The sequence below is a fragment of the Numenius arquata genome, chromosome 16 (genome assembly GCF_964106895.1).
Source record: "Numenius arquata chromosome 16, bNumArq3.hap1.1, whole genome shotgun sequence".
In the NCBI taxonomy this organism is placed as follows: Eukaryota; Metazoa; Chordata; class Aves; order Charadriiformes; family Scolopacidae; genus Numenius; species Numenius arquata.
The window spans coordinates 13,891,737-13,915,059 of NC_133591.1; the positions used below are offsets into that span (position 1 = coordinate 13,891,737).

The 23,323-nt window shown below is 40.3% G+C and overlaps 1 protein-coding gene across 1 annotated transcript in view; it reads right to left on the reverse strand.

Moving 5' to 3' along the window:
• MED13L (mediator complex subunit 13L) overlaps window positions 1–23,323 on the reverse strand; it is a 194,486-nt gene that overhangs the window by 18,195 nt on the left and 152,968 nt on the right. Inside the window, exons 10-21 of the mRNA XM_074159479.1 lie at window positions 22,249–22,977; window positions 20,792–21,014; window positions 19,959–20,064; window positions 19,422–19,546; window positions 17,925–18,024; window positions 13,939–14,159; window positions 10,582–10,787; window positions 7,175–8,121; window positions 6,341–6,520; window positions 4,415–4,638; window positions 3,631–3,823; window positions 1,201–1,645 (exon numbers count right to left, since the gene is read on the reverse strand). Of these exons, the coding sequence (XP_074015580.1) occupies window positions 1,201–1,645; window positions 3,631–3,823; window positions 4,415–4,638; window positions 6,341–6,520; window positions 7,175–8,121; window positions 10,582–10,787; window positions 13,939–14,159; window positions 17,925–18,024; window positions 19,422–19,546; window positions 19,959–20,064; window positions 20,792–21,014; window positions 22,249–22,977 (3,699 nt within the window). The remainder of the gene's footprint in view (window positions 1–1,200; window positions 1,646–3,630; window positions 3,824–4,414; window positions 4,639–6,340; window positions 6,521–7,174; window positions 8,122–10,581; window positions 10,788–13,938; window positions 14,160–17,924; window positions 18,025–19,421; window positions 19,547–19,958; window positions 20,065–20,791; window positions 21,015–22,248; window positions 22,978–23,323) is intronic.

Sequence of the window (23,323 nt, forward strand, 5' to 3'; positions counted from 1 at the left end):
TAAATTCAAAGGCAACTTACAATTGTTAATTACTGGATTTCTGTGAAGGTGTGCATGGCTGAAGCAGAGGAGGAAAAAAAGGAGTACTAAGTGATTCTTATGTGCAAAACTAAAAAACATGACAATAGTGATTAAGGAGAGAAGACTTTTACTCACAGCAGTTCTTAATCCAAAATACCTGTTATTAATTATGCATTAAAGATACTTACCATAAAATCTAACATAATTTTATTTAATGCAATCAGAATAGGTCTGAAGAATATGGAAAAGTTGACTAATACTAGCTCTGAGAGTTTTCTTCTCCTGTATGTGCATGCCCGGGTTTTGGTGCTATTTAGGGTTTTCTTTTGGGAGAGGTTGAAGGGGGAGAGAAGGAATTGAGAACCGAGGAAAAGTGGCCAAAGTGATATTCATGGAGACTGAAGTTCTCTGTTCAGTTGTAGAAAAGGTTCCACTGGTAACGGGAGGAGCAACTGAACAGTTTTGACTTGGTAAAACGCTCCTCCGTGCCTCAGCCATGAATAGGAGGCTCAACATCTGCAAGTGATAAAAAGCAGCTCAGACTTTGTCAGAATCCATGCTGCAGCTGGTGAAATGGTGTTTTGCATAGATCCACTGAACAGATGTCTTAAGAACAACCTGAGCTACAACAGGATGTGGGCTTTTCACTTAAGATACAGGAACTGCGTAACATATATCATGACTATTAGTAATACGCATTATTATGAGAGTAATGAAAAACGTGGTCACTCAGGAAGTTACTTACATAAGATGTTATAAAACCCTTTCCTAATTTTTATGTCTGATGGATGACTATTTATAATGAAGTTTTTAAAATAGTTGTGCTGCTAAAATTTGAAGTAACAGCAATGAAATCCTGTTTCCTGACCTCACAGGGTATCCTATGGCATCTCAAACAGCACTACAACACCCGTGTTCGTGCAGCTGAATCAAGCTTTGTTTCTTGTAACGAAAAAGGAGAGGTTTGTTTTTTCCAGCTCCCCTTTATCAGTAACTGCTACAAACAAATAAAACTGGGCCCTGCTCCATTTACAACAGGTCAGTGGTACTGCACGTGTCAGAGAGTCCTCTCCTTTCACGGATTTACAGAAGGCTTAAAGGTTATGAGTTGTACAAAAGCAGGAGAACAGTGGATTTCATTAGAAATCCTTTGAGTCATTTGAGCACTTAAGAACTTACCCTTCCTGTCCTTCTTGTTGCTGTTGTGGTGCATTTTGACCCGATTCTGCGTCTCCTCCAGGACCTGTGCTTCCTTGCGAACGGTCTGCTGTGTTTCCCGCAGTGCTGGTGTTTTGCCCTGAACCAGTGTTCCCACTAAACCCCGGAGTAGAGGTAGCGGTCATCTGGTTAACGCCGGGTGTTGCAGAAGATGCTGAGAGCTGTGGCACAGAGGATCCAGAGGATGAACTGCTTCCTGCTGGGAGGCTACCGGTCCCACCGCTGGGCGTGGAGTTGAAAGAATTGCCTGCGGGTGGTGCCCCAGCAGCTGAAAGACATGCTGAATTTGAGGGTGCAGGTCCAGTGTTCCCAGGTACTGCTTGTGACTGGCTTGCTGGCGCTGGGGTTTGGTACTTGGGCGGCAGCAAGAGGCTGCTGTCGAGCTGCAGAGTGGCTAAGTAAGGTGCTGAACAGCAGAGAGAGGAAAGGAGATTAATGACCGTCTGTCAGCTCAACGAGAGCTGCATTAACTCATACAGTATTTTCTGCACTTTTAGAATATTCTAAGAGTACACAAATGCTAAGTGAATATGATCTCCATTATAAATACTTGCTTTGGGATCCATTCTTCAGGGCTTCAATTCTAACTGATATGAATCAAATGTCTTTAAAAACAGGGCTGACTGCGGAGCTTTGTGAAGTGGAGTTGGTACTGACACGTCGTTACCTCTGGCTAGATTGGGTTGAGATAATGGCTTTATATAGCGTTCAGCTCTGCAATCTACTGCAGGTTACCTTTGCCAGACTGAAAATCTAAAAGTCCTTTTTACCTGAGCTACAATAACGGCAAAGTTTAATATAGTTATTTCTGCTCCTCAGTATCAGAAAAAGAGTTATCACAGTGATTATTTTTAAGTAATAAATGAATAAAAATAAGTAAATTAATATTTCTTATTTATTTACTCTCTGAGGTGGTAAATTACCAGCAGGGGATGTTTCCAACACTGCCCCTGCCAGATGCCTCAGGTGTGAACTGAACAGCCCAGTTCCTTAACTGGTTGTGCACATGCTACATATTTCTGCATGTAAGCCTGGAGTATTTGTGTTAATTAGTGTTGTAGCAATTCCTCCCTCCCATTTACATTGTAAATTAAAACCAAAAGCAGACCGAATGAGGCCACGGGGTCATTTGAGATAGATGATTCCTAGCCTGTTCTGCCAAACTTTCCTCGAAGGATGGGGCGAGCACTCAGTGCTCTGTAGAACTGCCCAGATAACTCCAATGTGTTTGCTTTAACTTTTTTTCCAGAACCAGGTCACCAGTCCTCAAAGTAAGCAGACTTAAGGATTGTCATGCCTTTTGCAGAGCAAAGGGAGTGAGCGCTTTTCAAGAAACCACTTAGAAGTTCCTGGCTATTTTTAAACAAAAGAATAGTTTGCCCATTTCTCTCAAGCATGGAACATTTGCGTGGCTCGTCTTCTGTGCTCACTGCCCGTCTTGCTGACCAGCACCGTCTCAGCAAATGTGTTCCTAGTGATGTTTTAGATGGGTCTGTGCCTTGTGCCAAGATCCTGTTTCTCAGTCATATACACAATACGTGTTTTGTTGCCTCTGGATCCATTTGGGAATAGAACAACCATGTCTCTCCCCAGATGAAATCTGGGAGCAATGTTAGATGAGTCCAGGGACTCAGCCAGGACCAGTCTTCTGACACTGCCCCAGCAAACTTTGTACCCTTTCATACTCTCACATTCTACACTCCTTCATGAAACAAGCATACCTGACGTTATGTATGTTATAAAAGAAAAGGTTGCCATAATTAAAAAAAACCACAAAAAACCACAAACCAAATTACAAGACCAATCTTCTGAAGTGTGTCACTGTTTGAGGATGGAAACGCGCCCACATGAGGTCCAGAAGAAACCCTGCCTTCAGGGTAATGTGGTTCCAAGAATCCCCACCCAGTAGACTGAGGCCCCAGTCATCAAGGATACCGTTACTTTCTCTTTTTCACCTGTGTTAACTCATTCTTCCTTCGCAGAGTTTTAGTGAACTCGCCTCACAAATAAATGTTATGCCTGAAGGCACCATGCACATCACTCTGTCACGCTGGCGTGATGATACATATCAGTAGCACATAAACCAAATTGAGTCTTGTGGGGAAAAATCTTTGAGACATACAAACATCTTATACCAAACTGACTTTTCTAAAAAGGTACGAATGGGCTTTTGAACCTCTGACAAGATCACCAGGCTGATAAACAACCTTTCTAAAGTAGGCAAGTTTTACATGAAAGGATAAAGAAATTCAGGTAAAGCCTCATAATACTTTTTTTTAAACGGATCATAATCCGTATCGTAAGAAAAAGCCATGTTTACGCCTGTTGCAAATAACTTCTAAAATACCAACAGAAAACCGAACAGCTTTGCCAGCCCCATGGCAGACTTACCTAGGTGATGCCGGCAGACTTGGGCATAAAGTTTGAGTCTGGAATGATTGTCGCACTCCTCAGTGCCCCATGGCTGGTTAAACCATTCACTCACGAGCTCGTCCGTTAGCTTCTGTGCCACAGTCTTTCCCACCCGCATAATCCCATCACGTAACACTTTGCAGATTGGTTTGTGCTGGCCAAGTCTACACATCTGGTGAGGAAAGAAGAAACACTTGTGACTAAATGCCAAGCGCCTGAGTAAGTTATGCAGGCTGGTTTGTAGCGTAAACCCTCTATTACCAGCACACATCTGGTGGCTTCTCAATAAATATAAAACCAAAAGGCTACGCTTATCTGTTGATTTGAATTGCACTTACAGCAAAACTAACGTTACATATTCAGTAGTACGTGATGTGCATCCTAAAAAAAGGAAATGGTTTTATCTCCAGCTAGCAATTACAAGAAAGCAACAGTTTCTTTACTCCTTGCTCTTTAGGATTGGTTGGGCCTTCATGTGTTAGGTTGCAAATGTATGAATACTAGTGTTACATCCTCTGTGAAGTCAGAGAATGTGTACTGGAAAGAGCAGATGGTAACTAATACCCTGAAACGCACAGAGAATCACAGTGTAACTCCATTAGATATTATCCTTGGACTCTGAAAGTGCAGAAAGTCCTCAAAATGAAATATATCCTTATTCAAATAATTGTTTTTACAAGACATGGATTTCCCCCAATGAACATGCAGTAGAGCAAAAGTGACACTTAAGAAGAAATAGTTCAGTGTGGTTCCTCATTCCGACCTCGTATACAGCACTCAAGTCCCTGAAGAAAGTTTTGGCTCCGTCGAGCAAGGCCTCATTTTCTGGACACACCACGATGTAGGCGACATCCCGATGGCCCCCGTACGGGTCTAGCAACAGCCTCTCCCAGAAGGGCAAGGAGAACGGGGAGATTGTCAGGAAGTCCTTGTCGTAACCCACTAGTAAAGTTGGGATCGGAAGAGGCTCAGGAGATTCCTCAGAGCCTTCAAAGGGAAAAAGAGAAAGAGAAAATGTTAAAATAACTTGTATAATGGCAGTGGGTTCTCTGATGTACCAGGAAGTGGGGTCTTTTACAGGAATATTGGAAATAACTAATCCCGTGCCGTACTGAGTTTCCTAGAAGTTTCCATAGTGTGGAAACATACACCGAGGCTGTATCATGCCTGATAAACCATGTCCTCCCACAATCTTTTTCCTTGGAAAACAAAATTTAATAAAGAAGAAAGATTTATATTGTACTTAAGAAATGTCATAAAAGTCAAAGTTCAGTCAAAGCAAAGGGAGCCAATCCAAGCACCACTTAAACTTTCCTAGAAAGTTGCAATAAAACTTCTTTCATTATACTGTAAATACGTGTTCTGCCCTTCCTGAGGTTTCATCCCAGGGTTTTACTTTGTCATAACCATAACCACATTTCACGGGTTCCTACTCAACCAAAAGTAAAAATATGCATATATAAAATCTGATTTTACAGTTCTTCATCTACCTCCACCTGGTTGTGCAAAATTACTAAGTAAAATGGTTAGGCAACTTACTCCCGGGTATATAATACTAAGCAAAGTCATCATAATTCTAAAAATTGCCTCCTGCTCCTCTCCAAAGGAAGTGTCCCAGCTGAGGATCACCATCCAGTTCAACACCGTATCTCCCAGACACTGTGCCATTAACAGAAATATTGAAAATTTCAAGTGAAAATATACCCAGTCGTTTGTGCAGAATATAATCCAGCTTTATTTAAAGACAACATTCAGTAAAAATTACTGAATCTATGTCAAAGGCTCTCCTACTTACTATACGGTAATTTTGGTTTTACTCTCTGGTAACAATTGGCAAATCCTAACTCTTCAAGTTATAAATGCTGGAAAAATTATTAGATTAGAACTCTTTGTGAAGCACAACGGCTTTAGACAGAACTGTAGTTACCACAACTTGTCCTAGCCCCGAAGGAAAGCAGCAACATATTAAATACCAAGAGAGAAAATGAAGCAAAGCACGATAGAAATGTAGAAAAAACCCTAAGCAAGACTGCATCAGTTGCGACTGAAATAAATTGCAGGTGAAAAATATGTATTTAAAGGTCAGTCATTATTTTGCAAATGTGCGCATACAAAATCTATTTTGCAATTTGTATTTTCCAGAAGCGTCCCTTGTAACCAGGAGATACTTAAACTGAAACTTCTTAATAATAATACGGGAAACCTTGGAACAGGCAAACCTCTTTGTGGAGAAAGTACACCCACTTTTTGTGTGTCGGTATGGCTCAGAAAGCTCCTCTTGCCCATTATGATTTGGTACAATTTCAACAGCTTCCTTTCTTCCTGTTCTTTATATACCAGGTAGTTTCAGTGCAAGCCAAAACACAGATTGATATAGGGAGTTTGAGCCTCTCACAGCATTTCTGCATTCTGTAGATATTCATCAAGTTGGAAGGGTAAAACCTGCACTATGGTATTCAAGCATGTGCATCTTAAGGCGTTTGGAGGAAAAAAAAAAAGAAAAGCAAAAAAAGAAAAAAGAAGAAAAAGAAAAGCAAAAAAGAAAAGCAAAAGAAAAGCGGTATCTGAAGAGCCCATTCGTTCTACCATATTTCCAGAAGAAAGTGCACATTTCTAAAGAATTCTGCTTTCATTTTACCTATTGGCACATAACCCAATATATCATATCATATATATCATATATACGTACCGTAGGTTCCCCGTCCTGCCATCTTGTGGAACTGTTGCCAGGTGAGTGGTCCCTGCACGTGCTGGATGTTCTCCCAGGTCCTTCCCGTTCGCTTCTTCTGGATGGCGTCCTGGAGGAAGGGCTGCAGCGAGAGCAGCATGCGCACCACGTCCTGGGAGGAGAGCATGCTGATGTCCAGGACTGCAAACGACAAAGGAGCAGCCATTGTGGTCAGTGAGGAACAGGAAGAATTATTTTGAGGTGACAACATTTTTTGGTTTGTTCTTCACAATGCCCATTACATTTGTACAACTCTAATTAGCTTAATGGCATTTCATGTGGTACTTTATGAAAACTTTATTGAAATAAAGCTGTCATCGTAGCCCTTTTCACATACCTCTCAATGTTACTGTTGTCCAGCCCAGTTCATAAGAAGTAAGAGCATCTTCAGCATATTAACAGGTTATAATTGATTATAAAATCACTTTTTTTTGGTGTGACACTTAATAATAGAGCAGTTCTTTTCTGCTGACTGCCTATACCCTTCTCCAAAAACAAGGGGCCATAATTCTGCCCTCCCCTCAATACTTGAATTTGTTTTGCATCTCTGCTTCAAATTTGTGAACTTCCACACATTCTTACACAATTTAGACCACAAAGTCTAAGGAAGGTTGAATTACTGGTTCTTAATATATAATTTATAAAGCCTTCAGAAATCTACTTTATTTCTAGAATATTTTTAAGCCTATCATTTCCCACATAAAGATTAAGTGGCTCCTGATTGGCAAGTTTCAAACAAATTTATAGAGGTCACAAAACATTTCAAAGAAAAGAAATCTAAGTTCCAATCCATACCATTGCTGTGAGGCCAAGAATGTACAGTGGCACTTCTTACGAGGGCTTCATCCACTTTCCCACCAGTGGGGTTGTCCACGTACTGCCTGCCCTGCTCAAGGGCGTTGAAGCACTCTATCCAGGAGTCGTTGCTGTCGGCTTGCAGCCTGTCGTAGCTCCAGTTCATACACGGGAGTGTCTGGCGGTTGTTAGAGGACATATAATCCAAGCAGCTCAGAGATGTGAAAGGCTGTGTGTGCTGATTCTGGAGGAGGAGGAGGAGGCTCATGGGAGGTTCCTGGGTCCTTCTAGCTCCCTCTCCCATCTGAGAGATCAAGTTGCTTTGACGTATCATCAGTCGTCTTTCCGCAGCTTGGCCAATGTCTGAGGTCTTGCCAAAAATATCCAGCTCGTCCTCAATGAAGAGCCCAGAATTGTAACCTAATTTGCGGTTCATAATAGCGCTAAAGCCACAGGTGCAACGGTACTGATCCTCGTTTGATGAATCTGGGATGTATAATCCAACATCTGCACCTTTAATATTCATATTACAGGCGCAAATACAACAGCTATCAAAGTTACGGTCTTTGAAGATGTTCAACACCGAGTCGGAAAGAATCAAGGTGACGTAGAGGCTGTGGGCTTCTGGGATGGGCTGGACAGTGGCTGGCTCCACGGAATTGAGCGGTCGCGTTGTAGAAGGGGTAGAAGCAGGTGAACCTTGATCTGTGCTGTCGTATTTCACAGATCCTTGGCCGCTCGCAGTGCCCCCACCTCTAGGAGTCCTTGGGGTCCTGGGAGTGCGCGGGGTAGGGACAGAGAAGCGGGGGGTTGCTGGTGACGGCAGAACTCCTGCTCCGCTGTTGCTGGCCGGAGCAGCACTATTTAGCGTCACTGGTGTATTCATCTGAGGAGTGTTCATCTGAAGATAGTCTTGGTCGGCCAAACTCCCAACACTAGGCACATTGCTACAAGAAATATAGGAACAAACAAGAGTCAGATGCCATCACAAACCGGGTGGTTGTGAAGACTGATTTTGTCAAAGCTTATTTTTAAATACAAGGAGATGGAGAAAACGGAAAGGATTCATTGCAAGTGCAGTGCAGAAAGAACATCTTCAGACATTCTGCTCGTAACCTTTTACTCATGTCTCTCAACTAAAACTGTAATTCTCATCGTGAGCACCATTGTTTCTTATCAGGATAATAAAAAGGTTCATCTCAGGCACTTAGCCCTCTTAAAGAGTATTCCCATGGCTTAAAACTCAAATGCTCTTGAGAAGAATCTCTACATAAATTATCAAGTTAAGATTTTAGGATATTTGTAAGGGAAAAGAGAAAGAATTGTAGTTGTTGTTTCGAACGCAATTATCTGTGAAGAGATATACACCAGTGGAAATGAAGAAAATATTTCAGAGACACGGAAATGTTACTTTATTTTAGAAATTCTCACTTACACTAGCTGTCAGAAGTCCTGCACGTGGCACATATACGATACTGCCTCATGGCGCTGTGCAACTGAGAACAGTATTTCTGATACTGTACATGCAAATCCTCACTTAGGATTACGGCAGTCTACAGCACAATGTGACACTGTCCACCACAAACTCTTAGGCCAGCAAAGCTAAGAATCATATTTTTGGGTCAACCTCCTGTCATGACTGGTTTTTATTACTTTTTGCCATTTTCTGCCAAAATTAAGTGACTGAAGAACAGTTTGAACAGTTTGTACATTCCCATGAGATCTATCTTCTCTTTGGAATGATTCATTATATCAAGAAACAGGTAATATGGGGCCAATCAAAACAATAAGATCTTAACTTTATTAACTTAAATAAAGATTAACTTTTCTCTTTCCAAGTTGCTAATAAGTTGCTCGCTTTTTTTGAAATGTGTTCATTACACTTTTTACTTACCCTAATGTGTAAGAACTCAATGAGTCTTCTGATGAAGGAGGGGAAACCGTTTTTTTTCATGTTTGTTCTTACTGTGTATTTTGTGTGTTACCGAAAAGGAGTGCTATTTTAATGCTCACATATCATTAGTGACTTAAAAAGGAAAATAGTGAAGACCTTATTCCTTAGAACCATTTTATTACCTTGAACTGCTGTGTGTCCAACTTGGAGCAAGAGAGGAGAAAAAAAAAAAATGAACAAAGGTCTGAAGGAGTTGTGAGTCTGAAGCAGGCTGAATGCCTCAGACTAATAAGAAAAGGTGACCTAGAAACCTTGATTGGCAATCACCACTCTGTCGGAAGCCTGCAGTAATAATCCTCACTCTAATTGGATTATATTGAAAATGAAAGGGTTTTTTTCCCCAACAAATACCTGAAATTAATAACCAGCTCAGGCCTGGTGAATCAGTTACTATTATGAAAAAAACTGAGAATTAAATTGCTCCCTAGGCACTATCAAGGGTTTACAATTTCTTCTTTGCAATTCTTTTGAGAACACTGAAGGATCCTTTGCAGCTGGAAAAGGACTGATTTAAAGGATTTACAGACTGATTTAAAGATACAGGCTACTTCCTCTAGCCATGAATGCAGTGCAGCAGGAGACCTCGGTACTATTATTATGCCCTTTAAGAGGTTTTATGAATTTAATGGTGCAAGTTCTTCATAGCTTTCAACATCTCCAGCAATGAACTTCTTCCATAAATATTGCTAATTTCTGAGAACTGAATAAGGAGTACAAGCTTTTAAATTTAGGCAGTCTCTGCTTATAGGTCACAGCACTCTCATACTCCAGAGACACTCGGCATCTTTTCTGTGAGTATTTAGAAGGGGGAGGGCAGCATAAATCCAATCAGCATCTGCCTGATCAGCAGCTCCCTGTGTGACCCCTTCAGGTTCAATCACAAGAATCCAGAAGAGCTAACGGGAGAAGAGAGCTGTCTCGGGCCTAATCAAAATTCTGAGCGCCCTCAGAAGGCAAAGCGGTACCATCAGGCCCAGATACCACCAGGCTGAAGCTCCAACTGAACGCACAAGCACAAACAGGAGGGGAGCCCAACTGTAGGTGAGAGAACTGGGCACTGAAACAGGAGCACGGAGAGGCGAGAGGTTAAGTGCATTAATTTTATTCCTTAACACCTCTCTGTTCTGTTGAATTACAATATTTTCCCATATCAGAAATTGCAATTAATTCAAGTACCACATGTTCCTGTTCTTTTAAAAGCACTAAGAGTGTAGTGGAGCTGTACTCTAACAACACCCATTTCCAAAAGCTGTTAGTAATTCAAGTTCCTACTATCAGAACTTTTTGATCTGAGACAATGACAACTTTAAAAGCCTTAAAATACATTTGCAGGACATTTTATGCTTCTAGTGTATAGCAAAGCACTGTTAATATATGCAAGGATTTTAAGTAACAAGCCATTATAGGTACGGGCACAACAAACCAAATGTTTGTCCTACAAGACTGTACTTACTTGTAGCCATCTCTAATGAAAGTGGCTGCAGGTGGCAAAGGAAGTTGTTCAATTTTTGGAGGAACAGCCCAAGAAGGCCTGAAAATGCAGGCGTCTGGTATCTTCAGAGGTAGGAGGCACTGACTTGGCAGTATCTTCAGTGGAGCAAATACAGAGGAGCCCACAAAAGGTTGAAATGATGGAACTTTGTGCACGTACGAAAAATCCTGTAACATCCAAGTGACATTGTTTACAACAATACAGTAAGGTTGCTCTTTATATTTAGGTATTTATTCTTAATTAAAACCTATTGTACTGTTTGAACCCTCTACAACTGAATTTTTTCCAAAATTAAGTATATTTATTCATTCTACAAAACATTCAAGAGCAGTTTCCTTCAAGGAAACTCAGCTGAGGCTCCTTGTTTCACTGAGATGCTCTACAACTGCAATGTCAGTAGACTTCACAATTAGACTCATTTAAGAGTCTGAAAAATGAGTAGTGTAGAATGAAATTTTCATACTACCTAACTTTAAGCACCTAATTTAGGCACTTAACAGACCTATCTTTGCAAGACTTTTCTACTGACAATGGAGAGAGAGGCCAAGTTACGGGGTGAAGTAACCTGTGCCTTAAATCAGCCTCTCTGAATAACCCCCTCCTTGGGGATTAATATAATCCAAGTAATAACAGTGGACACTTCACACGTTCCAAATATTAAATATAAATATAGTATGAAATATAAATATATAAACAATCTAGGAATCATAAATATTGAGTATAAATGAAGCCCAGCCAAACCGGACTCTCATTGACTGTCATGTTTGTTTGCAGAGAATGACAAGAACTTCGGCCAGAGTTTCTACAGCTATTCCAAGCCTCTTTCAGAAGAGAAGAGCTAGTCCTTTTGAGGCACTACTGCAAAGTAAAAATCATTATTCAACAGTAACAGTAGTCTCTCTCAGAATGTCAGTATTTAACAAGTCATTAGATCTTTTCATTTTTTCCCTTGCACCTTATAAAGCATTGAGAGATGAGAAATGTGTGAATTGCTGCCTTCAGCTGCTGAATGCTCAGCAAAAGAAAACTACTTACATGTTCCCAAAATGATTAGCAATGGGTTTGGGTGCTCGTTTCCCCCACTGGTGTGTATGAGCAGGTGTGACACACTTAAAAGCAAGTAAACTGTGCTGTTGGAAATGTTATCAGGCAGAATTAAAATATGTATTTTAATACTCCTAATATGGTTGTGAGGGAGATTAAAATATTTTCAATATCAATGATGCCCTAAAATCTGTTCCCACTCAAAATTTCAGCTCAACGAATTGCAATACAGATTTTCTTTCCAGGCCCAAACTATTCTAGTCTTAAGCAAATAGTTTACTGCACAAACAGAAGGAAAAAACCAAGCAGTAAGGTCCGTGGCAAGGCACAGTCTTACAAACCTTACAAACAACTTATTTCAAACTTCTTTAGTGGTATAAAAATTGGTAGACACACAAACTGTACAAGGCAAATGGACAGGAGTGAAGCCTCTAAGAAGATGCCTTCTCTCATCATGCCTTCAAGTTAGGAAGTGAGGATAGAAGGAAGAAGAGATCTTGCAATAATATCATCTGTGCCTAGCTTTCCGGGCGGTTAACCGTCCTCATGAGGGGACACTGATAACTAACTCCTTAACACTTTTGCGAAGTCTCTCTCAACAGAATTGTTCGTAAAACTCTACCAGCTCAGCCCCTTCACAGGTGCCAGCTTAACGTGCAGCCCTGTGAGCTGGTGACTCCTGGCTCTGACTGGACACACTTCATCGTAATACGGGGACATAATCCCCGAGTGCAACAAGCTCTCTCACTTCCTCCTCTCCCAGGGCCAAAACTCAATGCTCCTATGGAGAACATCCCCCTCTGGCTTGCCTGTGCTTTACTTTCAGTCTGCCTAAGGTATACTATTTACTGCTGTGCAGGAAAATTTATTAATTCATAGCTGACTAAACCATTTATACCAAGATAAATGTATATATCACTGTTCCCATATTGATATATAGCCACTTCTCTTCTGTGCAACTGCAAGCGCTGGATCTTTCCATGTACAGCTCTCTCAGCAACACAGATGCTTAAAAACAAGCCTTCAGTTAATTCCAATATTCAGAGGAGCACAAAATGAGAGGGAAGGAGGTGGTGCTGGGGAGAGCAATGGCTGTTGAAACCAAAGGAACAGGCCGTAGCAGATTAGGGATAGGGTGGGCCCAAAGGAGAAGAATCAGGCTATAAAATCAAGGGTTGGGGGCTACCAGGAAGACAGAGTTATCATGGGTGTCTCCCTTTTTATTGCCTGCATATAAATAAGCTCGCTGCAGAACAAGGTGATGTGTGTTTCTATGGGGAAATAGGCATTTCTAAATAAAAAAAAAAACCCTCAGGCTATATGCATGGAAATATATGATAACGATAACTTCTGACAAAAGTGACAAAAACTGGCCCAGAAAGTTAAGTAATGCAGAATACACACAAGCAGGCAGAATGGTTTTATCCTACCTCTTAACCTGTGTTAAAGATGGAACAATGACATACAATCAATGTACGCTAGGTGCTTATGTTAAGTCCTTTTATGTGATGCTATGGAAAAATGGATACATCTTGATATGTGAAGTCGGGGAGGTGAGTACTAGTACCCAGCAGCAGAGTCCCCATTTAAAAATAGTTCTTTACTCAGATACACTATAGGACTCAATAGAGGAGTAACTATGTGACATTACCTGACCTGTGTTATACAGAAAGTCAGATAAGAATGGTCCCATCTGGCCTTAAAACTTGTGAAGTAACATCAGCTGAAGAAGAAACAGAGCAAGTTCAACCCCTGGGCTTTCTCAGAGATTTTCAACCCTAACCAAAAAAGGCAACATTTCAGAGAGAAAAAGGCAGCCTTTCTACATGCATGATTTTCTCCCAGCTGCATCCCCAGGGACTGGCAGCAAGGAGTGGCTACACATAAAAGGTGCTACAGAAAAATTATCTGAAGAAACAAATCATTTAACAGCTACTTAGTCACAAGTATGATGTTTTTTCATATATGTACATTCTTTCTGTTAGGCATAGGACTCATTTCACATACAATATTGTTTGTGTCCTGAGAACACCCAAAAACATTACAAACAAAATTACGAGAAGAAAAATACCTATAGGTAAAAACAGGGAAACAATTAAAAAGCTCTTTTACTGGATAAGAATTTTTTCCCAACTAAAGATTGATATGTACTTTATAGGGCACCAGCTCACATTTGTTAGTCTGCTACACACGCTACAATATATGTGACTTGTTTATAAAACTCACAACATACATAGATGAGATTATAAAAATACCGCATCTTTGGCATGTTACCTTAATTTCTTCAGGTTTAGGGCTACCTAATCCATCTTCCACCTCCATTTTAAACTCAGCAAGCTGTGTTGGAACCATGTTGACCATAGGACTTTCCATCATTCCCAAGGTAGTCACAGTCTCTGAACTTATTCCATCTTTATAACTCATTACCGGGGAGAAGGCAGGGTGTTGCTCTAAAGAAGGTGGTGTTGGGAACATCCTTTGGAGATCTGCCACAGCTAAATATGACGAAATAACGCACTGTTAATCCTTACAATACAAATTCTTGAGGAAATCCAATAAACCAGAAGAGACTGAATCAACACTAGCTCTTATTTCAACCCCTAAAACCTAGCAAAGATTCTACAGACAGAATTCTGACACCAGCATAAATCTAGATGAAAAGTTAACTCCTAGGGATAAATTCCTAAGGAGATTTTGCAAGTGTATCGTTCAGCAGAAACAGCAAGTTGGTAGATACATAAATTTTATCTACAACTTTAACCGCAACAAAAAAATCATTTCATAGTAGAAAAGATTAATTGACATTAATGCAAAGCTCCCCCCAGCAACTGTTACTAAGGAGACACAGAAGACTTTCCTCCCTTTTTTAGAGCTGATACCGAGCCCTAAAATGGGAGGCTTTTGGAATTAGCGTGCACTTAGCTGCATTTTTCCACTGCCATACAGTCACTGTGGTCTCACGTGGTCCCTAGCGACACAACTCCTGCAGAGGAGGCAGGCTACTGTTGCTAACACAAACATGGGCGATTTTGTTGAAGAATCAGCCTGCCAGGCATCCAAGGGTGACAAGTGCCAGAGGAAGCCACAAAATTATTATAATAGCAATAATTTTACATCACAAGACATTAAGGCAGGAAAATCCCGAAATTACTTCTCAGTAAATAAACGTAATGTAATCATCCATCGTATATTTTTCTTCTTTAAGCAAAACAAACAAAAAAACCCCAACAGAAATGCTTAAAAAAGCATAATGCAATGAAACAAAAATAATAAAAAAAAAAGTCTTGCATTTTCTACCCAGCTACATTCTTTCTCCTTCCAGCTACCAGCTTCCATATTTATTTTGCTTAAAATTCACAATATATGCTATCTTTTCCTGGCTTGAATTAGGACAGATATTCTCTGGACATAACCATCACTCTGGTGAATTCCCCGTTAAAATACTCAAATTAGAGAAGGATAAATTCCCATAGGTATCTCTACTTAAATACTTCTTCACTTTTTCTGACAGAATGCCCAATTCCATTTCCATTCCTATACATGCATCCAACATGAGCTAACAGGACACAAGGACATATTTGTATTCAATCGCTTTTGCAGCCTAAAGATTATGGAAAATTCATAAATAAATAGAGATGGATTTCTGACTGGTAAACACTGCATTGTGGAAATCCAAACTGGTGAAACATAGTACTACTCTCAAAAACGAACTGAAAAAGACAGATGTAAGTAATGGAATTAAAATTATATATATTGCATATATATATACACACATATATACATACACTAACAATATTATTTTTGTAGGATGCTGCAGCCTCAGGATGCGTCTCCAACTCTGCCTTAACAGAGCCAAAAACTGAATTTCATGCTTTTTGTGCACAGAACAAGACAGCCAGTCCGTTTAATTCTTTAGACAAAGGGAAACAACTCAAATAGGTGAAGTCCTCTCAAAACGGAGTTTGTTGATAATAACAGTCAGAACTGAACCCAAAGTCTTCCAGAACCCAGAGCAGTACAGTAAATAATCACAGAATTACATGGGGTTGGAAGGGACCTCTGGAGATCATCTAGTCCAACCCCCTGCCAAAGCAGGTCCACCCAGAGCAGGTCACACAGGAACGTGTCCAGGCGGGTTTTGAATGTCTCCAGAGAAGGAGACTCCACCACCTCCCCAGGCAGCCTGTTCCAGGGCTCTGCCACTGGGCTATGAGTTATTCCCACTCAGTTGTTTTGGGGGTCTGTTTGTTTGTGTGGGGTTTTTTTCCCATTCTCAGTCTTGGATTTTAAAAGGCCTTAGTCTTGTCCTGATATAGGACAAATTAATGTTGAAAATGGGTTCAGTAGAATGGAAAGAACTATTTTCCATCCATTGCTAGTATGAAATATAATCTTCAGGGTGCCAGCTGGATTAGCTACTGCCTCTGTCCTTCAACAAAGAGAAGTGGGCTTTAGAAACGGGAGAAAGGGGCACGGGAAGGACACAGTTAAAATGAAATGTGGTCAGTGGGGCTTTATTATGATGTACAAGGCATTGCAGTTCCCTGCAGATACTGTTATGCCTCGACAGCTGGTGTCAAGGGGACAGCTACAAAACAGAAGTGGAGTGTATCTATTTAACTTATTTCACACAGCTCTAGAGTATATCATTTTCTCACACTCAAGCTCACTCCAGTTAGCAAAATTCTGCACTGCAGATTCATAAAAAAGTTTAATTACAAAAAATCCCCCAACCCTACAGCAACAGGCTAACTATCATTATTCATTTTCATGTGTGTCATGCTTGAAAAAGCTTTGCATATTTTAAAAAGCTATGGATCAACTAAACCTGTCAAAATCCAATCTCTGTATACTTCAGACTTCTACATTTGAGTAAATCAGCACGGCTTTTATGGGTCCATAAAACTCTGACTCATCTCCCTCAGACTGTTTTTCTTCTTCTCCTCAATTTGTTCTCATTATCAGCTAAAGTTAATGAGAAGCCATTAAAGAATGATTTGCAGAGATTTGATTTCTGCTTATAGCGGCCACAAAAATCAAACATTCTTCCTCCTCGCTACTAAGTAATTTGTAATTCATAATTTGATTGGTTAGTATTACACTGAAAATTCTCACCTTCTTCCTCTCACACATACATAACACACATTTCTCTTTCATCTCAACAGAAATGCCACCTACATAAATAGAATCACAGGATCATTTAGGTTGGAAAAGACCTTTAAGATCATTGAGTCCAACCATTAACCCACACTGCCAAGTTACCACTAACACATGTCCCTCAGCCCCATGTCTGCCCGGCTTTTAAATACCCCCAGGGATGGTGACTCCACTGGGCAGCCTGTTCCAGTGCTTGACAATCCTTCTGGTGAAGAAATTTTTCCTAATATCCACCCTAAACCTCCCCTGGCACAACTTGAGGCCATTTTCTCTCATCCTACCGCTTGTTACTTGGGAGAGAAGACCAACCCCCCCCTTGCTACACCCTCCTTTCAGGTGCAAGAAATGCAAGAAAGCCCACATGTCTCAGCTAGTAAAGGTTATCACTCCCAATAGCTGTTGGCACAGTCCTTACAAAAAAGCCTTATTGTTTTAACCTGCAGTTCACACATTTTCAGCATACTAAATTTAATTTCTATGTTCCCTACACTCCTATAGCCTTCCTTGTACATGTGTAGTGCCTGCAACATGTCTTCAGTTAGAAACCTAGCTCTTCAATTTAATCATGCACTTCCACATCTAGATTAAACCCTGCCTGAAGGTGATTTTAGTCTGAATTTGTCAAATGCTGAATGCAATTTTCTTCCAAGACAACTTGTGCCTTAATGGCCAGTTGGTAAATCACAGCTTTAGATTCTTTGAATTGTTTAAAAAGAAGAATGATTTCTACGTAAAAGGGGTATGGTAATGGTATAAGTGACTGAGACTAAATACTAAACTGTGAATAGAGGGGATAGCTTCTAAATGAAGATTTGCAACAAATCCCTCCCATACTTCCAATCTAAGACAATAATGTCAAAAGAAGAGCATCTCAAATCTCAGTAGGCACATTAAAAATACATGTCTATATTACCATCCACTGTTTTCATTAAAATCTGCTTATCCTCTTCTAATATTGGCATGTGGTAATTACAGAACAAAATAAGCACGCTACCTCTTAGTCCTGAAAAAGTGGCATGATAAGCCTGCTACAAAAAGGCAGTCTGGGAGCTATAAGGAGATTTTAAATGTCAGCAAAGTGGTAATCAGTTGTTCCTACTTACTTGGTGGGTAAGGTACTGCTGTTCTACCATCCTTCCCTACAGGGCGTTCCTCAGACCCTACTGTGGGCATTTTTGATGACCGAAGAGCAGGTGATACAGCCTAAAAGCAGAATAAGCACATACCATCTTAAGAAAAATATACAAAATATTAGGATTCATAAGCTATTAATAATTCTGGAAACTCTCTGGATGCGATTTCACGAGAAAGAAAGAAGTTTCCTTTTCTATTCTCCCATCCACTCCCCCCAATGAGGTTGGATTTCTTTTTCCTCTCTCTCAACACTAAAACAAAACAAAGCCTCTGAAATATTTGCCTACCTATACATCCCCCCAATATAGATGCATACATATAAGCATAGCATATATATCTATATACACACAAATTATATTGGAAATGTTATCACAAACACTGAGCTCGAAATTAATGTCACTACTCTACTTGCTTCCATGTTTGGACTACTCTAAGATAATAATAAAAATATGCCACAGAGTAAGAATGGCTTAAACAGGCTGCCACAGGGGGCAGCTCAACTCATGCAAGTTTTAAGATGGGAAGAACATTAGGACTGTCCAGGCCAACTTCACAGAAAAAGGTCATTTTTTTTTTATTTTGACAGAACAGTCCTCTAGTAGATTTGCGTCTTAACTGCGACACCTTAAGTGCAGTTTGTGTGGAACCACAGAATAGAGAGAATTTGTAAATAAACTGGCACACTTGAAAAGTACTGCCAATAACCAGACATCAGACTTTTAAATGCTATTGCCTATATCAGCCAGTTTAGGACCTCCTTCTGTATCACTATGGCTATATTAGATTAAGCTTAAAAATAGTAATTGTTCAAATCTTTGGCCTTCTACGTGTCAGATATAAATCTGCTTTTCCTTTTGTATTTCTTAATATTCAGCAACTATTCCTCTTTGCAGTGAAATAAACCGCTTGCAGGAATAGAAAGAAACATGCTTCAGAGAATTACTGAAATTCAGTAAGTTGAATTTATTTTTCCTTGGGCAGCTTCTTAGACAAGGTAAAAGAACAAATCACCACTTAATGAAACCAGAATCTTTTCCATAACTCTAAAACAAACATGAAACACTGACAAAAGCTAAGGGCACGAAAGCAGGTTAATGCATTTCTAAAGCAACTACGTTGCTTTACCTATGGATTTATTATTTCTTATAGCCTGGCTATACGAGGACTGAGTCAGCAAGTTACTTGTGTATAAGTTCCCCTCAGGACTGAAAAACTCTCAGACAACACAGGCTTTAATGTTACCCAAGTGATGTCCTAATATTCCTGAATTATACAGTGATGATCTCCTGAAAGGACACCTCTCTCTGCCAGCAATTCTTCCTAGTTTAAATCCCAAGCGTGCCTACCTGGAAACTCCCTCTCCTATCTATTAGGGATAATCACTCCCCACTAGGGTTCCATCCTCCTCCTTCTTTTCTTTGGCTAAGGTTCAAGTCTACAGAACACTCAGTCCTACAAAGACTTACACCAAGCTCATCTTCATCTGAGTTGTCAAAGATATTGTCTAGGTCATGAAGTGATGGAGCCAGATCTGTCACCTGTGTGAGGCTACCAGAGCCTACTCGGCCTGCAGCATTGTCTTGCCGGGTATCTATATTGAAAAGAAAGGGAAAAACACATGAAAAATAAGAGGAAAGATAAGAACAAAATCGCCTTTTTTCAGTTTTGCTTCTCACTCTAAACAGGGGACAAGCAAGAATCGCTGAGACCCCTTTTCTATGATGTAGCCTAGAAATAGCCCTGCAGTCAAGTTTTAAGCAAGCACCGAACACCAATCAGGAAAGAATGAAGGCATCTATTACTCAACTTTAATATTCTAAAAAGAATAAATACTTACATTATTATAATAAGGACAAGCAGAACCAAGTTTTTTCCATCTCAGGAGCTGTTTATAGCTCTCAGAACACAGTAAAATGTTTAGTATGTCACTCTTCCTTTCAGATTTTACTGCATAACTTTGAGTACTTTTGCTTTGCAGAGCAAATTAAAGAGCTTTCACTCACCAGTCTTAGGAGCAGAACTGAAAATAGACATGGCATCCTTTCCATCAGGAACTGGTGTGGAATGACCCGTTGTGGGGATTTCCTTGGTACTAATTCCATCTTCTGACTATACAAAAAAATCCAAGAGTTTTAAATGGATATTAATTTAAGATATGTAAGAACAACCATTTTCCTATGTCAAGCCAAACTCAGGGCTCTGGATTAAATGCCAGTACAGATAATTAGCCACTTCAATTACTCCAGAAAACACATTTTCTGGAATTTTAAGCATGCTGGTGCACAAGAGCAATGAGTGAGCAGCCAGGCAATGAAACAGCTCTGTAATGGGTAAGATACATAAGTAGCATCATGCACACGGGGCAGGTGATGACCAAAGAATGGTGATCAAATTGTTTTCATTTACATATGGAAGAGCACCTCTAAGGAAACATTCAAACCGATATAGGTCCCCGACACAAATCCTCTCAGCAGAAGGCTACACTAATTTTGCCCAAGGGAAGAAGAATAAACTTGGACTGGAGAGATCTGAGCTTTGCGATGAGGTGATATGTCAAGCTGAAGCAAGCAAGCAAGGGAAAAAAGGCCAGCAAATTCTTTCATCTCTACAAGTGAATATGTGGCTCCAAGTATTTTATTTCTTAGCTTAAATCTGGAACCTGCTGCTGGTCAAGCTGAATAAATAATAAATGGGAAGCATTCCTTTTAACAGCAGTGTTTTCATATACAAACAGGTTCAAAGGGATGCCAGCAAATACCAGTTCAAAAATGCCACAGTGAAATGAAATAAGTCCAATGAGAACATTAACAACAAAAGCTATGGATTTACATGTTACCTTGTTCTTTTTCAAAGGATCTTTCTCAGCCCCAAGTTTGCATTTTTTATTGCCAGTGAAGCTGTACTTGATATCACCATCTTCAAAAGTGTAAGGGTCACTAGCGTCTCCCAGGCCTTCTCCAGGCTGTTGTATTAGAGGCAGGGGGTCAAGATAGTTCAGTGTCTGCACTGGTTTCTGCTCTTCCAAAATTTTAAACCGTTTATTAGGTTGTGCTAAGAGCCTGAAAGTGAAAATAAACAAAGCAAACAAAGCCATGATGAAACGAAACAATCGTACCTTTTACAGCAACGAAAAATAACAGCTCTTCAGATCTGCAGCTGTCACACACAAATACAGCCCATGTCTCACTCCATCCTCCATCTAGCAGAAATGTTTTTTCCGCAAATAAAGGATGCATTTGCCTACATTCAGTGTTAAACATCTTACTGTATTAACACTACTTTGGGACAATGAAAAAAGAATTGATCCTGTCACTGTATAAATCAAAACACTTTGAAGAACACATAACCTTTTCAGCCCAGCAAACTCCACTGTAATTACCAAAATCAATGTTGTCATAACTCAAAAATACTTCCTCAATTCAGTTTAGCTTATCCATTAGCTACTCTCTTTGGTACATTTTTTCTATGCATTGTCAAAATGCAAAAGTAATTTTTAGGCCAGCATGAAATTAATTCAAGTTCTCACGCTAAAGTTAAAAATAAATAAATAAATAACTTTGCATAAAAGAAAATACGCGTTAAAAAAAAAGAAAGAGACAGATAAAAATTCATTAAAATTTTGGTCGTTCATGTTCTTTGCTGAGGAAGACACTGTATGTTAACCGTAGCTTTTCTAAAGTAACATATACAAGACATTAGCGTTTGCTCTCTTCTGTGTACAGACCAGAGAGACCATTAAGAGTTTTCAGTTTCAGTTTTACAGAAATTGAAGTTAACAGTGAAGCTTCTAGCAATTTCAAAGACCTGACAGTGGGTTTACAGAAAAGCAGTATTATTCCATAATGTAGTATCAGCTACTACTCACAGCAAGCGTGGTACGCTGCAGTTTTACACCCACACAATTGGACAAACCACACTGAAGTGCCTCTACAGCGCCATAAAGAGAATTTCACTCAAAACCAAGCATTTCTGTAGCTGGAAGGCTGCATCACTAAACACAGATTTTCTTTTTTTAAATGATCAGAAGACATAAGCCTAATAGAACTCTTACGTTTGCTCACATCACTGTGATATAGGTTACAGAACATCCTATGACATCCAACAGGAAGCCAGATATGAAAAAAATAAGTACATTAGCATATTTCTATGTAAGTATTTAACGTTACCTCCAGCATAAAATCATCTTTGATGTTACAGTGAAGCCTTCTCCTTGTTTCAGTTTCAACTGAAAGCAGAGTCTGGTCAGGCTTATAATGTAATAAAACCATCACTCATCTGAGTTTGCACTCCTACCTTTTCAGCGCGGTGCTGTCCGAGCTGACTTCCATCTTGGTGTCGTATCTCTCACAGGGAAGATCTGGCGGCCTGAACTCGGGATCATCACTTGATGGGACACTATAGGTCCTCCACCTGTCTACTGATTCGTTGTTCTGGATTATCCCGCAGTATAATGCTGTCTCGCTGACCTCTGCCATCAGAGGTAATCTCTGTCCAACAAGGACTGTCCTGTCATCTAAGCTGGGCAGCGGCTGAAGCTCCAGCCCAGTGCCATAGAGTGCTGGGTTTACGGGTACGGAAGGGGGGTCCAGGTTCTCCGCTTCCTGGCCTCTTGGCTGGGGGCTAAGGGTGGGAGGCAGAGGGGAAGTAGGGGAATGGGGTGAATCCATAGGATTCATATTCATTTGCTTGCTTGGATTTCTAGCAGGTATAGAGAGCGGCTTCTCGTATTTTCTGGAATTAGGGACTTCCAAAGAGGGCTCCATTCCCGCTAAGCCCAGTTTCTGCCCTGATGCGTCCTGCTCCATGCACAGCTCTTCAGTCACAGAGGGCCGGTGGTGAAATGGCATCAGAGGCCTTTTTTGCAGTTTATCTCCTTTTTCCTGTCTCTCTGTTGTTTTGTGCTTTGAAGAGGCGGGAGGTGGACACGATGAAGACGACGATGTTCCCACGCTGAATCCTGGCTGATTTATCGTTGGGGGACGGCTGGAGCCAGCAGCACAACGCTGTTTGAAAACCTTGTGCCTGAAAGCAGAGGCAGAAACAAGTCACTGCACGGTTTATACGGTTATCTGATCTAACAGGGGGTGTAAAAAACCCATAAAGAACAGCATTGAGAAATCTTATGGCTAGTCCTGATCTTTTAACAGATTCTGATCTGGACCAGGTCGTTCAAGCCAGCACAGCTGCAGTTTCTCTGACCTATAAAATGGAAAATGACAGTCTCCAGAAAATAGCATTCAAAGGAAAGATTTAATGTTTATAAAAGCTTAGCACTGCTCAGGTGGAAGGTAATATAACAAAAAAATCCAAGCTACTGCTGTTTTCATTACCCTAAAGAAAGATAGCCTTTCACATAAAATGACCGCTG